Raw genomic sequence first — 16,909 nt, 5'->3', positions numbered from 1 at the left:
GCCAGCCCAATCTCCAGACCTGAACCCCATTGAAAACCTCTGGAATGTGATCAAGAGGAAGATGGATGGTCACAAGCCATCAAACAAAGCCGAGCTGCTTGAATTTTTGCGCCAGGAGTGGCATAAAGTCACCCAACATCAATGTGAAAGACTGGTGGAGAGCATGCCAAGACGCATGAAAGCTGTGCTTGAAAATCAGGGTTATTCCACCAAATATTGATTTCTGAACTCTTCCTAAGTTAAAACATTGGTATTGTGTTGTTTAAAAATGATTATGAACTTATTTTCTTTGCATTATTCGAGGTCTGACAACACTGCATCTTTTTTGTTATTTTGACCAGTTGTCATTTTCTGCAAATAAATGCTCTAAATGACAATATTTTTATTTGGAATTTGGGAGAAATGTTGTCAGTAGTTTATAGAATAAAACAAAAATGTTCATTTTACCCAAACACATACCTATAAATAGTAAAACCAGAGAAACTGATAATTTTGCAGTGGTCTCTTAATTTTTTCCAGAGCTATATATATATATATATATATATATATATATATATATATATATATATATATATATGCTTCAGTGAGTTACTGGAAAATAATTCCATCTAGGATTTCTGTGACGTCATAAACTACGAGACCGTTAGGTCGAGTGCTTTATAAACTGTCACATATGGGTCAAAGGTTAAGTATAATCTATACGAATATGCCATTTTGACGTCACTACTGTGGTATTATGCCTTTTTGTCGAATGACTCAAGATGCAAATATAGCCTTCATCCATCCATACATATATATATATATATATATATATATATATATATATATATATATATATATATATATATATATATATATATATATATATATATATGTGTGTGTGTGTGTGTGTGTGTGTGTGTGTATATATATACACACACACACATATATATATATATATATATATATATATATATATATATATATATATATATATATATATATATAGACACACACACAAACACTGATCGGTCTCATAATAGGTTAATACTGTAGAACTGTTTTTTTTCACAGTACAAATATGAAAGTTATTTTCTGAGCCCTCTCATATGTATGTATGTATGTATGTATGTATGTATGTATGTATATATGAATCAGTCCTTAGACATTCTGGCATGTGATTGGTTAAAACCTTACCACATGATCAAAAATAGATCCACTATTGCCCCCATGATGCTGTTTACAGTCAAGTTTTTTTTTTTATAAACTCCCTCAAATTACGTCATCACGCTGAGCGTCTTTCCTCTCTTCATACAACAAAGCAAAATGGCAGACAACAGAAAATGAATTACAACATATACTACAAAACAAACATGTTGCAAACACTAACATGTCACAAAAACTTTGCTTTCAGTTTTTTCTGATGGACAGTTCTGTGCCAAAAAAACTTTAACTATGCGCTCATAGTGGGAAAATAAAGCCTGTGGCTTCGGGCAGTACAGTCCCCTGTTGGTAACTATAGTTCTTTCCTCGGGGACCAGTTTCCCACTATATGCCTCCTCTCCATATATATATATATTATAATCACACACACACACACACTGCACGTACAATGACTATTGTAATAACTTTGCTACATATATCATATCTAATCAATGACTATTACAGTAAGTTCAAATTAAATTAAAAACATGAATGAGTCCATGCTTTTTGAATTTGATTTTTAATTTTGCAAGGCTTCACGGATTTAAAAACACATTCTTTTTTTTCAAATCATCAGATCTTTCTCATAAGAAGTTAAACAGTTCTACTGTATATTATACCCTATCTAGTTAATTAAATTTTATTCTATTTAAAAAACAAAAATCACATCCATGGAAACCAGAATATCTCCTGTATTAAAATATTCAAATACAACTAATAATTTATGATAAAAAAACAATTCTATAATTTTTCTAGAACTATGAATATCTTAATTTTTTCACACTCAGTCAAATAAATAAGTCCAAGTGGAATCCATGAGTACCCACTAACCCAGAAAGCATCATCCTTAACAGATCAATTCTTGAACACAGAGTAACGCTCCTGGAATTAGAGAGGCTCCATTCTAAGCTGGCAAAGCTCTACTCCGCACTGCAGGGAACCTGAAAAGGCCAATGCTGGTGGTACTCAAAGAGACAGGATTCGTGGCACAGGCTGAGAAAAACTGGTTTTAGATACAGTTTAGGGATATTGTTGAGCAGTCATTTGATGGCTAGAGTTCACACTTCTTAAGACAGAGAGGGTTGAGTGGATGGAAAGGGGCAATCTAGCCATACTGTTAATGCCGAATCATTGGGCTCCTTTAAGATCAATCAGCTACTCGGAACCAGACAAGATGGCCACCCCTCATTCATATGTATTCTTGTTCTCCTGAGTGAATGGAATGTGCTGGCTCTCTGATCCCCTATACCACACAGACTCTCATGTACTGAATTGGTAGCCTTCACATCCCGTCTTTACCACTAGCGCTTTGAATTCTGTACTCATACCTGCACCGAGTTCCCTGGCTCTTGAATCCTATTACTGAGTTCACTGAATTAAAGTAGCTGGTTTTAGGTGTAGAGCTTTAGGTTTGCTGGATTATAAATCAGATGTAAGTTGCTGGTTTTAAAGATCCCAACATATCTGATTCCCCAGTCCTCAGATCTGAAGTACTGAAACCCCTAACCTTGTCTCCCCAGTGCTTTATTACGAAAGCCTCAATAATACATAAGAAAACCAATCTGCCACCAACTGCCCCCCACCTCCCCCAAAACAAATCTGACTGAAAGTTCAACCAGATTCAAGCAGCATTTCCGCAGCGCACAGTTCAGATCAACTACATCTGTAAAGTGTCGCTTATATGCAATTCGTCTGTGCATTAGAAATGTGTTAATCCTGATCAACATATATAAAAACAACAGGGTAGCAAACCACTTCTTCCTGCTAAATAGAAGGCAGAAGCTATTGCATTTAGAAAACTTGATTACGCATCAATATAACATTATACAACTTTATAAACTCTTTCAGATAGATAATTGGTCAAATTGCAGCATCAATAACCCACCAAGAACCCACCAACAAATGCTGCTACCCCACGGTTTACTATGAACCCCGACAGACACACCTGACCTCACCGGAGCTAACCAGAGCTCACCTGAGCATAGACAATCCATGACATTGTAGTTCATCAAATCATTCTTGAATTAAGTGTGTTTCATAGTTGGTATATGAATATCTCATTTAAATGTTTATTGTTTAACATAGTCCATCATTAAATGATCATTTGATCTTATGCGTCGTACAAGAAGCCCATCTGGACCAACACAAGTTTCGGGATATGTATTGTCACATTAGTGTATCGTTCCCCACCCCCACCAGTAAAGACCTTTGTGGTCTGTGATATTTTTCTCAATCTTCCCAGTAAGTTAACAATCTTTTTCATTACAGCACAGAGAACAGTGTCTGGAGCAAGCTCTCCTGTGTTCATCCCAGCAGGTTAAGAACCTATGCGAGGACAGCGATACCTTTCTCTTGAAAGCACAGTACAGAGAGGATCTGGTGTGAAGCAGTGTCTTGAAGAGCTGTGGAGTTACATCAGGTAGCAGCAGCGCTGCTTTTCTGGCGGGTGCTCCTCTTCAGGGGCTCTCAGTTTGAGCAGGGGGGGGTCTGTGCTGGAGGGGGTGTAGTGGACTGTGCTGGGTTCCGTGCTTGCCTGGGGGGGCTCCAGGGGAGGCAGGTCCTGACTGTTGTCCCCGGTGGTAGAGGGCTGTTTGTATAGCTTGGCAGCGGCACGTTGCCGTTTCAGGTCTGCCAGGGTGTGGTGGGATTTCTCCCGGCTCAGGTCCCCCTCCGCCGGCTCTTCCGTGGCCAGCTGGTAGGAGGCGCTGCGGTCCAGCCGGCTCCCTCGCGGCTCCATGGGCAAGGCAGAGGATGTAGATCCGTTCCCCACGCTCGGCTCTCTCTTCCCTCCATTGCTCTCCCTCTGTGCTGGCTCATCTTGAGGGTCTGGACCAGAGCTCTGCAGGAAAAACAAAGAGACAGTGTCTCAGCATTGCAGACCCAGGCTGAAACCTTAAACCAACAAGCAGGCAAAACAAGACACAGATTTATTATAATGCTAAAACGTCTTCAGGATTCTTGTCTTCATGGACAGGTGACTGCAGCTGTAAAATGTGCAAAATCAATACACCACACAAAATATCCAAAAATACACAGTATAATACTGCTTTCTATTGCCATATTTTAATAAGGGAAGGACACGGATATTCTGTAAACGTGCCCATCCTTAATTTTAATGAAACAAATCCACCAGTCATACTTTTTGACAGATATTGAGTGTGCACTTTCTTAACCCAGGAATTAGAATGCACATTCTTATTTCCCTAACAATTTGAGATGACGGAATTTCTAAAAAGAGAGTTTATAATGATACTGTATGAAGTGTATTACTGTATCATTGCCTTCTTGCCTGTCTATAGTTGCAGTCTTGAGTCACAGTCTTAGAGGAGTGCAGCTTGCGCTCCGTGTCTGCCTGCCTGCTTTCATTCCTCCCTCCCTCCCTCCCAGCCTGCCTGCTGGCCTCCCTGGTTGAGAGTTGCAATCTTATTGCATCCGTTTGCCTCCCCATCTCCCCGTCTGTCTCAGTGCATGGCTGAGAGTGGCAATCATGCTGCCTCAGCTCTGCATCCATCTGACTGCCTCCCCAGCTGCCTGCCTGTCAGTCTGTCTGAATGGTTAAGAGGTAGTCTTACTGAAGAGTGCTGCTTGCTTGCCTGCCTCCCTACTTCCCTGCATGATTGCCTCCCTGTCTCCCTGCATGGTTTACGATTAGTCTTACTGAGGAGTGCTGCCGGAGCTCTGCGTCCGTCTGTCTGTCCTCATCATCGTCCTGCGGTTCCGGCTGTCGGCCACGCTCCTGCCACACGATGGCTTCCTTCTCATGCTCACGGCGGTACAGATTTGAACGTTCGTTCACACTGACGCGACGGACCACCTTCCTGAACGGAACACCAAAACACACCATAACTGCATTCAAGCACTCGCATTTGAATCAAGTACACTATCCTCCACTCCTTAGTTTGTGACATAAATTTGCATAGTAATTGTGCGTGGTCATTTTCGTATGCTTTTCCCATGGTTATACTATACATTTTTTTTTAATATTCTTTACTGTACCTCTGTTTTATAATGATTACCTATGCTTTACCAGCTTTGACTATGCTTTATTACACTTTGCAATGCTTTTAAATAGAGGAAACTTTTTATTTAAATGACTTGCTGATAGTGAATTAACAAGATGGCGGATGAGCACTCTCACCCTGGCTCTCAGTTTTAGTTTTGATATTTGCTTCTATCACAGCTTGTGAGGCTAACTTTTGAACTCACCCTTGTTGGATTGATCTGAACAATTTTACACAGCTCCATAATGGTGGGTGCAATGAAACAGGCTCAGTCACAAATCTCTCAGCCTGCACTCACACTCTTTCCAGCTCAGCCCTCTCACTCACCCTCTGCTCCCCGTACTGGAGGCCCTCCTCTGCAGGGCACTCTTGTGTCTGTCTTGGGACTTCATGATGGCGTCGTGTTTGTGCTTCAGATCCAGCAGCCTGGCTCGCACCTCCTCATCCGAGCACACATCTGAAAACAGCCACACACTGCCGTGTTACCAGGTGATAATGGAACTCCTATTTGAACAGGGGAGTTCCATTACTCCACTGCAGTGCTGTTACTTGTTTTATGATGGGCTGCACACATCATCCTACTATAGAAATACTACAACTGACATACATATCTGACGATGGTTAAAGGCTTATGAAATTATAAATATTTAACACTATGAACAAGTGTTCATGTATTTCTTCATTCTAGGTGGCGATCATCACAAATCCAAGCAGCTGTTTCTTCACTTGTTTCACTTGGAATGGTAAATTAGACCAATGAACACAAATGCCCCTCACCTGATTGTCAGCTCCTGATTTCTTTGGAGAACTCAGTCCCAATGATCAGTTCACACAGCACTACTTTCAAGTCTTGCAAATAAGCATCTGCTACATTATTGCCACTGTAACAGGATTCTTTAGGGCTGTTGGTTATTTCATTTAGCTAGATTAGCAAATGGGACAGAGACTGGCCAGGCTATGGAAGGGAAAGCAGAGGATGTAGTTTACCTAGTGGTGTCTCTTCCAAGACAGATTTTGCATTCAAGTTGGCTCCATTAGCAACCAGCAGCTCCACAATCTGGATCTGAAATGTAAGACAATTATTGAGTCATCTATTGTACAAAACAGTAAAACAGGAGACCACTTCTTTACACAGAGAGTGGTGAAGGTATGGAATTGGTTACCTAGCCATGTTCTTCATACTGAATCATTGGTATCTTTTAAAATGATAACTCTTATAAAACAAGAGAGACACCAAATACTTTAGAGTGGAATTAAGGATTACAGGTCCTCATAGGAAGTTCGATCCACGCTAAAAGCAGACATGTTTAACCTTCTAGCACAGAGACAGCTCTCACCATTGAGACCACCCTCTCTGGCTACCCCTTTCATTATGGAAGATATCCTTCTAGCAAGACTAACATCTCTTCATCAGAACATAGGAAAGTTTACAAACGAGAGGAGGCTATTCAGACCATCAGTGCTCTGTCCTAATTCTCCTCGACCTCTCTGCTGCCTTTGACACTGTTGATCACTCTATTCTACTATCATCTCTTGCTGACCTGGGGATCTCTGGCACTGCTCTGGCCTGGTTCTCCTCCTACCTCTCCAACCGCACTTAACAGGTAACCTGGCGTGGAGCAACCTCCACACCTCACCCTCTCTTGACTGGAGTCCCCCAAGGGTCAGTCTTGGGTCCTCTCCTGTTCTCTCTCTACACCCGCTCCCTGGGCCCCCTCATCGCATCCTATGGTTTCTCATACCATTTCTATGCTGATGATGCTCAGATTTTCCTCTCCTTCCCCACCTCTGACTCCACCATCTCCTCCCGTATCTCTACCTGTCTGTCTGCTATTTCCTCCTGGATGCACTCGCATCACCTCAAACTCAACCTCTCTAAATCTGACCTCCTTTTCTTTCCCTCCTCCTCCCCCTCCTCTGATCTCTCTATCTCTGTTCCTCTGGAATCTACCACACTCTCTCCCTCTTCCTCAGCTAAGAACCTTGGAGTCACCCTGGACCCCTGCCTCTCTTATTCCCAGCACATCTCCACTCTGGCACGCACTTGCAGATTCTTCCTGAGCAACATCCGAAGAATCCGACCCTTCCTCACCAACTATGCTACCCAGCTCCTGGTCCAGGCCCTGGTACTCTCCCGCCTAGACTACTGCAACTCCCTCCTGGCTGGCCTCCCTGCGTCCGCCACCCGTCCGCTCCAGCTCATCCAGAACTCTGCTGCTCGCCTGGTGTTCTCTCTACCTCGCTTCGCCCACGCTACTCCACTACTCCGCTCGCTCCACTGGCTCCCGATCACCGCTCGCATCCAGTTCAAGACTCTTGTACTAGCCTACAGATGCCTTGATCAGACTGCACCCAGCTACCTCCAGACCCTCATCTCTCCCTACACCCCCACTCGACCTCTCCGCTCCGCCTGCACTAGAAGACTGGCTCTACCTCCGCTACGCTCCCCTGCCTCCCGAGCCCGCTCCTTCTCCACCCTTGCTCCGCAGTGGTGGAACGACCTTCCTACAGATGTCAGGACTGCCCAGTCCCTGACCACATTCCGGCGCCTCCTTAAGACTCACCTCTTCAAACAGCACCTGTAGAACTCCTCTGTTGTATCCTGGGACACTATCACCCTTCATTTAAATATGCTTTATTTTGCTCTTATCTGCCCCCTATTTTACTGCATTTAATCCTGTACCTCAGAATATTGTAATCTGCCAAGTGTTTAATCTGTAGTATTTTGTACTTAATCATATCCTGATGTAACTTTCACTATTATCTGCTGTATTATTGAATTGTGGTTTGTCACACTTGAGAATTATTGTATTTCTTGTTCTTATTGTATGACTTATATTGTAACACTTGAATGTATTTGTATTTGCTTGCGATTGTAAGTCGCCCTGGATAAGGGCGTCTGCTAAGAAATAAATAATAATAATAATAATAATCCGGTTCCTAGTAGCCGTTTGATCTCAGTACGTTGATTTTTAAAGGATCCCAGTAATTCGGCATCAACAACATAGCATCCATTTTGGTAATGTGGTGACCAGAACTACAAGTGCAGTCTCACCAGTGCGTTATACAACCTCACATCATAACCTCCTTTAGTTTATGCGCTACATTTCTGGCTATATACCCAAGCATTCACTTTGCCTTTTCGATTGCTTCCCCACACTGGCTGCTGACAGCAACGATGAGTCTATTACAACACCAAGGCCTTTCTCTTGGTTGGCCAATTCTATGTCTATACCACCCATTCGGTATTTGGATGCTACATTTGTGTGTCCAAATTAAAAGAGCTCCCGAATTCTGTGGTGTGCAGTACTGACCTGTCCCCAGCAGGAGGCAGCGTGGAGTGGGCTCCAGCCATCATTGTCTCGCACCTCCACTCTTGCCTTGTGCTCCAGCAGCAGCTCAGCTGTTCTCTGGTAACCGTTAGCCGCGGCAATGTGCAGCTGAGGAGGCAAGGACAACACAGACGTCAGCTCAAACACTGCCCTTACAAAGCAGGAACCACTGAACACTCAATAGTGCTACATTACTAAATACTACAAGAAATGTAATACATTCAATTACAAGTCTTTCTCAATTTCTTCAATTTCTTTTCATTCACATTATAACACTGAGTGATGTGGAGGCCATTCAACCCATTAATTCTCGTCCGGTTTCTAGTAGTTGATTGACCTCAGTCAACTTAGTCAAGTCTAAAAGGATCCCAATGATTCAGTATCAACAACATGGCTAGATAACCCATCCCAAACCCTTACCACTGTCTGTGTGAAGAAGTGTCTCCTACCCTCTGTTCTAAGACTGTGTCCTCTGGTCCTGGTTACTGTGGAGCACTTAAACTATTGGTTTAGTCAAGCCTTCCCGAATTCTACTCTGCTCGAAATAAATTAAATTCCTTCAAATCTTAATTCCAATAAACCCTGGGATTAGAAGTATAAATAAATGAGCAACAAAAGAAATAAAAGTTTATAGAGACAGAATGCAGAAAACTAAGGACTACAGAAAGTGTCAGGCACAATCCTGTGTTCTCGTTGGCTCTGCTTGGGGCTGGATCATCACCAGCTGTGCAGGGAGAGTGTGCTGTAAGGTTCAGGGGAAGTTCAGCTGAAACATGACAAGGGCCCACTAAACAATCTGCTCCCTCTATTATTAATGACACGGCCTCTCAGACTCTCTACTTCAGGACGAGGAAGAGAAAACCAACACAAACACTTTCATTCAGCACCCAGACCCAGGGGTTAAAATCAGCTCCTTTACACACACACACACACACACACACACACACACACAAACCCTACACTACACTGCAGCGTCATACCCTACAATACACCACATAATCATACCCTGCACTTCACTTCACTACACTACACCCTACACCACTCACTCTATCCCTTCATACCCTACAATACACTACACTCCAGACCTGGGACAAAGACAGTTATATTCCATATTCAATTTGAAAATACCAACTCATTCAAATAGTTGAAATAATTAAATATCACCACGCAATGCAAAGAATAATTGGAAATAATTAAATATGAAAACATTTAACTTTTTGCAGAAATCAAATAGCATTTGAAAATACAGTAATCCGTCATGTATCCAACTGAGGTGGGACCAGAGTAAGGGAGGATATGTAAAAAGTCAGATAAACAAATCCTTTTTTAAATACCATTATACACAGCTGTAGTCGTCTGCTGTGTGGGTGCGTGCATTTGCTGCTGAGTGACAAGACAAAGGTTGAAGTTCATATGCCCCGCAGGCGAAACAGGATTTATTTACATAACACATTGAACGGCTCACGTGACATTACCAGCAATGGTAGTGCACAGAGTATATACAACAGAGATGTATTAAAAACTTGGTAGGATCTACAATCTCTGAACTAATCTTCTCTGTGAGCCCCAATATAAACATATATTGTCCCTATTCGGAGGTTGATTTGCAAATTTAGATATCACTATGTTATATAACACTGGAAACAGTAATCTTCAATGTTGTCTTCAAATACTCCAGAGGAATCATCCTGACATCTACACTGTCAAGCCTGATGGTGATCAGCCCCTGTCTTCCTCCTTACATGCTCTGCTCTCCAGCATTCCCACTGCTACTTCAAAGAAGTACACTTCTACTCATCCTCATCAGCTGAGTGCCACCAATGCCTTGGCAGACTATACAGCTGACACCATTACTCCACTGTCCCATGTTGATCATCCCAGCTTCTGCATATTCGTTGAGGCACTGGATCCAAGCTTCAATGTTCACTGCTTGCAAAACCCTGTCAACAGTGTGTCTTCCTGCCAAGCACAGCAGTATCCACAGTCAGCCTGCTACGCTCTGCACCCAGCATGCCTCACTGTGGATATGTGGTCATCACGCCAGATGAAATCTTTCCTGGGCATCACAGGCCATTTTATCCTTGACTGGAAGCTCTAGGATGTCCTACTGGCCTCCAAGAGGTTTAAGGGGCATCACACAGGGGACAACATCAGTGTTGCATTTGAATAGACTATAAACCAATTTGGGATTAAAAGGGAAAATCACCAATGTTATCACTGACAATGCCAGTAATAATATTATTATTATTTATTTCTTAGCAGACGCCCTTATTCAGGGCGACTTACAGTGCCTTGCATAAGTATTCACCCCCCTTGGACTTTTCCACATTTTGTAGTGTTACAACCTGTTACAACCAGAATACTTATGCAAGGCACTGTACAATTGTTTCAAGATATCACATTATTTTTTACATACAATTACATTATTTTTTACACATTATTTTTACATACAATTACCCATTTATAAAAATGGGTTTTTACTGGAGCAATCTGGTAAAGTACCTTGCTCAAGGGTACAGCAGCAGTGTCCCCCACCTGGGAATGAACCCACGACCCTCCGGTCAAGAGTCCAGAGCCCTAACCACTACTCCACACTGCGGACGATAGTGGAAATATTTAAATATTTACAAATATACTATTTATTCCCAGGTCTGCTACACTCCCTTACCCTACCCCTTCATACCCTACACTACCCCCTCATACCCTACACAACACCACACCACACCATCATATCCTTCAGTGCAACAAACACCATTCACCATTAATATCTACAGACATGTTAGCAGTAGCTAACTAAATCGATAGTAGCAACTTCTTGGACTGTAACATTATTAATATTATTAAGGCAGGACTAAAGGGCTGCAAAAAATACATTGTTAGATATTTCTTTAGGTGGAATATAACGAAAAGTCATATGTATAGTATATATTAAAAGTACTCATGACTTCAAGGTAATGTTGCATTTTACTCATGAAGTGTCTAAATTGGAGAGTAAATAATTCATTGACAGAAAATCTTATCTGGAGCGCTGGATGGACTGTTATGCAATGGTAGTATTATTTCCATCTCTGTGCTTTTTTCTAAAGGCAGACCGGCTGATACATTCTTAACACTGGCCATCCCATTGTTCTAATCTTTGGGAGCTTCATGTCCAAAAGCCTTGCTGCCATAAGCCCAAGGGACCCTGTACATGACATAATGGGTCATGGATTTCAACTGCAGTGAAAAAACAGGACAGCTTTTCTGATGCTTGATCACTTTTCTCAGAAATCACAGCCACTGAAGTTTTAGTCATATTCAGCCAGTTTTCTGGCTGGTTGTGTATTGCACAAGGATTTGTTGGAAATCCACAGTTCAGAACAAGATTAAACAGTACAACTAGCTTGTGTAGAGCAGTCCCAGCACCTGCTTCACAGGGAGAACGTTGCACCATGTTCTCAGAATACCCTGCTCAATAGTAAATCACATGTTTATAACATCTTGTCAAGCACCACGTCTTGACAATTCAGAGCAAACCGACCAATTAAACAGCAATTATACAGACATACTGCACTCAGAGGATTAACTGGATCAGTTGCGGTGAAACCACAAAGAGCGAAGCAAGAGCATTAGCGTATGTAACACCAAGACTGCTCCAGCAGCAGGAATTTACAAGTAAGGGAGTGATGTATTAAAGGTAGAATAAAAAGGGTTTCGAAAATGAAATACTCCCATCCACCTGTCATTTGTGGTATTTGTTTTCCAATTCTTGTTTTGTTAGTTTTCATGACATCCTTGACTAACTTATTTTTAAAACAGAGCTCAACATGGTCATAGGAATATGTTCTCTACTAAAGGTCATTACAAGATGCTTCTCGTTAGTTCATCACAAAGGCATCATCGAGATGAGATTAAAAGTAAGAGAGTGAGCCTAGTTTGATTATTAGTCCATTAGTCCACCTTCAACTTTCATGTCAGCTTCCCTGTTAAAAAATGTAATAATAATAATTGCACCTTGTTAGCAGCAGCAATTAACTAGAAGCATTTGTTTTATGGTCTTTAGAAGAGAACATGTGGCTACGAACCTTGCTGAACAATCAAGTATTTGAATAGTTTTAAGGACATAATTCAAAATTTAAAGGACAGAAACAAAACAAGAATTTGGATACCAAATACCCTGAAAGACACGTGGGCGAGATAATGATTTTAAATGTTGTATGTATTCTGCCTTTAAGAGCACTTTGTATGCAACCAGATAGAATGATTTAGCACGTGTAGCTTTCGAAGATCCTAGCAAACATGATTTAAGATTCCACAGCAGGATATTAAAGATTCAAATCACTAAGATCCGCTGGATGAAATGTTCAAATCACAGGGAAGGGAATCACCTCTCTGAGGACACACAGATTAGCAGGAATTCCTGCAGAATAAAAATCAACAGAAAGAGAGTTTGAGAGGAGTGGAGCAGCGATCTCACCAGTGACGTTCCGTTATCATCCTGCGCGTTGAGATCAGACCCAGCCTGGATCAGAGCCCTGATGTCAGCTACCATCTGCCTTTCCCTGGAGGACCGGCACTCGTCTATCCTCTCCTGTGTGATACCTGAGCAGAGCAGAGAGAGGGAGGGAGGGAGGGAGGGAGAGTCAATATAACAGCTAAAAAATTACAGGGCTGCCAGCAGCTACTAGTCACTCTGTCGACGGCTGCTGGATCATTGCAGAGTATGCTAGAAGGCAGTGTGGTCTAGAGCGAGGGTCTGGGAGGGGGGGGGGGGGGGGGCAGTGTGGTCTACTCGTTATAGCTGAGGGACGGGGAGGGGAGGGGGGCAGTGTGGTTAGGACAAGCAGGGGGGCAGTGTGGTTAGAGCGGAGAGATGAGAAGGGGAGGAGGGCAGTGTGGTTAGAGTGGAAGGAGTGTAAGAGAGCACACTGACCCTGGTTAGCCATGGCTGTTTCAATGTAGTCTAGGGTGACCTCATCTTCACACAGGTCGTAAGGCATGTTCCCGTCTGCGTTCACTGCCAGCATGTTCGCACCACTGCGGAGGAAAGAAAAGTGAGACACACACACACACACACAATGCATTCATCCTGCAGGACTTTCATATAGCACAGGCAGTGCCAGGCTTAACCCTTATATAAAAGTTTCCTATTGTAAAAACAAGTGTATTAAAGCACAGTGAAATCATGGTAAAGCACAGTTGTGCACTGTAAAGCACAAAGAGATGTGGTAAAGCACATACAAAAAAGAAACACGACAAACCATGGCAAACTATGATAATCATGGTAAAGCACAGGTAAACACTGTAAAGCATGGAGATATGGTAAAGCATATTAGAATGTATGGTATAACCATGGAGAAACTGGTAAAGGACCACAGTAGATGTTCATAAGGGACTCGCCACATAAAGAAGGTATTTTACATTTTATTATACTTGTTCCTTATATTGAAAAATAATGGAAGCTGTAGCACCATTCCAGTTACCTTATGCTGCCTTATATATGAATTAAAGTCTCTGTGGTAGTACAGTATATGCAACCTTGACTTCTCCTACAAGTAAAATTAAGATAAGGAAATATACCTCCCAGAATAGTATTTACAAACACATCTGTCATGGTTTTTAAAAAAACGTGCTTGCACTGATGCCTTATTATTGAGTTATTGAGACACACTATCATTGACGGCTGCTGGATCACTGCAGAGTACGCTATGTACCCTCTTTGCAGCTTAGGGGTACGAAATATTAACTAAGGAATCCATGCAGCAAGGATGCATAGCAAAGCGACTCTTTCTAAGCACTGCCATCTATGGAAATATGAATGCACTTTCATAGATAATGAGGGATTCAATCCAAAACAGCTTTCATGAACACAATGTCATGTTTACAAGCTCATTACTAGCTGTGTATGGCTTGCCATTTCTAAATACAGTCGTGTTTGTTTTTATTTTATTCATTAATCAACTAGGGAATTGCTCCTGAAATTATTTGATTCCACTCGTATTGAGGGACAATGTGGCCGTCACATTTCTGCACTCTTGTCTCATTAAAAGAAGGCTATTCAAACATCCCTCTCTATTCTAGAAAAAGACAAACAGCAACAGTTCTATTATTTAGACAAAGGTGGAGGGAAACAGCCTAGACTGTGGCAGGTCAGCCATACAACAGTACTGAATGATTGCCTGCTAATGGTGCTTAAAAACAAGGGCCTCAAAGTCATTAATATACCAAGATTAGTACTGTACAGACATCCATGTTTAATGGCACTTCAAAAGGGACTGAGCAGAAATTGTCAGAAAAAGCGTTTGACTTCATCAGCAGTCCACCAATAACGTAGTAATTAATAAGCTTTTAAAATGTATTAAAAGGTGTTGGAAACCAGTTTATCATGATAAATGTGAGTAATATTAAGCAGGAGAACCAAAGTGATATTCTTATCAGAAGCTAGTCCCCATTTACTTTCATTATATTCCATTAGGGGCATGATAATAAGCAGGGGGCACACAAAGCTTTAAAGTGATTGTAGCTGACTAAATAATTTCACAAAATCTTACCTGTCATGCACTTTCATTCACTATATATATATATATATATATATATATATATATATATATATATATATATATATATACACACACACACACACACACACACACACACACACACACACACATACAGTATAACATGTTTTGCTAGGAAAAAAAATGCAAATTTGAGACCTACATAGCCAATGGAGGTGAAAAACAGGTAAGATTTAAGAAAATTATTTTGTTAGCTTCAATCACTTTATACCCCAGGTCCAGACCTGTCAACTCTCCCGTATTCACCGGGAGTCTACCGTATTTTGAACCCTTCTCCCGGACATCTCCCAGGACAGATTTTCTCCCGCATTTTGCTCAAGACTCTACTGTTAAGCCCCCTTATGTCAGCAAAAATCATGGCCAGTGTGTGGTTACAGCAATCCCAGTCTGTACCTAGCAGGGTTTAGGACCCAGGGGAGCCCTGTGGCTCCTGTGCCCCCCACGCCACCCATAGGGAAAGAGGTTATAAAGGTATCATGGATTGCACCACCCCCCACATTTTGTATTTTCAAAGGTTGACAGGTATGCACTTCTTAGCCATGCCCCTGAGGGCTGACACAGACAGGATGCACCTGTCTGTACTGTCCACACAGTGGCAGTGCAGAGCTTGGGTCCACATACTGTTTGATGAGCATCTCGACCAGGCCCATATGTCCACAGGTGGCGGCGGCGTGCAGCGGGGTCCACAGCTCACTGTCACACGCGTTCACGTTGGCCCCCGCATCCACCAGCGCTTGCACAACCTCCTCGAAATCATCGATACAGCACTGCGGGGCCAGACAGCACAGTCACAACGAGAGAGACAGAGAGACAGAGAGACACACACACACACACAACATACAGCACTGCATCGAGTGAACAGCACAGTCACAACGAGGGAGACACAGAGACTCGCACACAATACACAGAACTGCACGGAGAGAACAGCACATTCACAACAAGGGAGACAAAGAGACTGGCACACAATATACAGACACTAGAGCAGAGCACACACAGGGTCCTACCTGATGCAGTGCAGTAAGACCATCCTCATTGTACAGGTCTGGACTGACCCCATTCTTCAGGAATTCACGCACTGCAATCACACAACAGGGCCACCAGTCAGGGGCATTGCATTGCATTCTTTATTTATTTATTATAGTTTATATTTAAGAAATAAATCTAGGATGAAAACTGATTTTAGTGAGTGAGGTAGAGAGGGACCCACAGACTGGGATTCTCAGTGAGGGAGGCATACACAGACTGGACCTCTCAGTGAGGGACACACAGACTGGACCTCTCAGTGAGGGACACACAGACTGGGCCTCTCACTTAGGGACACACAGACTGGGCCTCTCCGTGAGGGACACACAGACTGGGCCTCTCCGTGAGGGACACACAGACTGGGCTTCTCCGTGAGGGAGGGACACACAGACTGGGCCTCTCACTGAGGGACACACAGACTGGGCCTCTCACTGAGGGACACACAGACTGGGCCTCTCACTGAGGGACACACAGACTGGGCCTCTCACTGAGGGACACACAGACTGGGCCTCTCACTGAGGGACACACAGACTGGGCCTCTCCGTGAGGGAGGGATACACAGACTGGGCCTCTCAGTGAGGGACACACAGAATGGGCCTCTCAGTGAGGGGGGGGATACACAGACTGGGCCTCTCAGTGGGGGAGTGAGTGAGGGACAATACAAACTTACAGCAAAATGACTAACCAGAAGTAATTTCCCTGCTATGGTTATGAAACATATTTGTCTTTCAACATCATACAAGAGAATTTGTGGTTTTGCATTGCAGCATCATCAAGCTGCTCTGTACACAAACTTTAAGGCCGAAACTGACTT

At 42.7% G+C, this 16,909-nt stretch overlaps 1 protein-coding gene across 1 annotated transcript in view; it reads right to left on the bottom strand.

The window, feature by feature from the left end:
* Nucleotides 1-1,021: 1,021 nt before the first annotated feature.
* LOC117435595 (protein phosphatase 1 regulatory subunit 16A-like) overlaps nt 1,022-16,909 on the bottom strand; it is a 38,731-nt gene continuing 22,843 nt past the window's right edge. The window contains exons 3-11 of the mRNA XM_059018534.1: nt 16,077-16,147; nt 15,694-15,839; nt 13,428-13,531; nt 12,972-13,096; nt 8,498-8,623; nt 6,171-6,246; nt 5,511-5,640; nt 4,841-5,000; nt 1,022-4,021 (exon numbers count right to left, since the gene is read on the bottom strand). Of these exons, the coding sequence (XP_058874517.1) occupies nt 3,593-4,021; nt 4,841-5,000; nt 5,511-5,640; nt 6,171-6,246; nt 8,498-8,623; nt 12,972-13,096; nt 13,428-13,531; nt 15,694-15,839; nt 16,077-16,147 (1,367 nt within the window). The 3' untranslated portion in view covers nt 1,022-3,592. The remainder of the gene's footprint in view (nt 4,022-4,840; nt 5,001-5,510; nt 5,641-6,170; nt 6,247-8,497; nt 8,624-12,971; nt 13,097-13,427; nt 13,532-15,693; nt 15,840-16,076; nt 16,148-16,909) is intronic.

This window comes from Acipenser ruthenus, chromosome 3 (genome assembly GCF_902713425.1).
Source record: "Acipenser ruthenus chromosome 3, fAciRut3.2 maternal haplotype, whole genome shotgun sequence".
Classification (NCBI taxonomy): Eukaryota; Metazoa; Chordata; class Actinopteri; order Acipenseriformes; family Acipenseridae; genus Acipenser; species Acipenser ruthenus.
The sequence above is the reverse complement of the archived record's forward strand: the minus strand, read 5'-3'. Positions and strand labels throughout refer to the sequence as shown.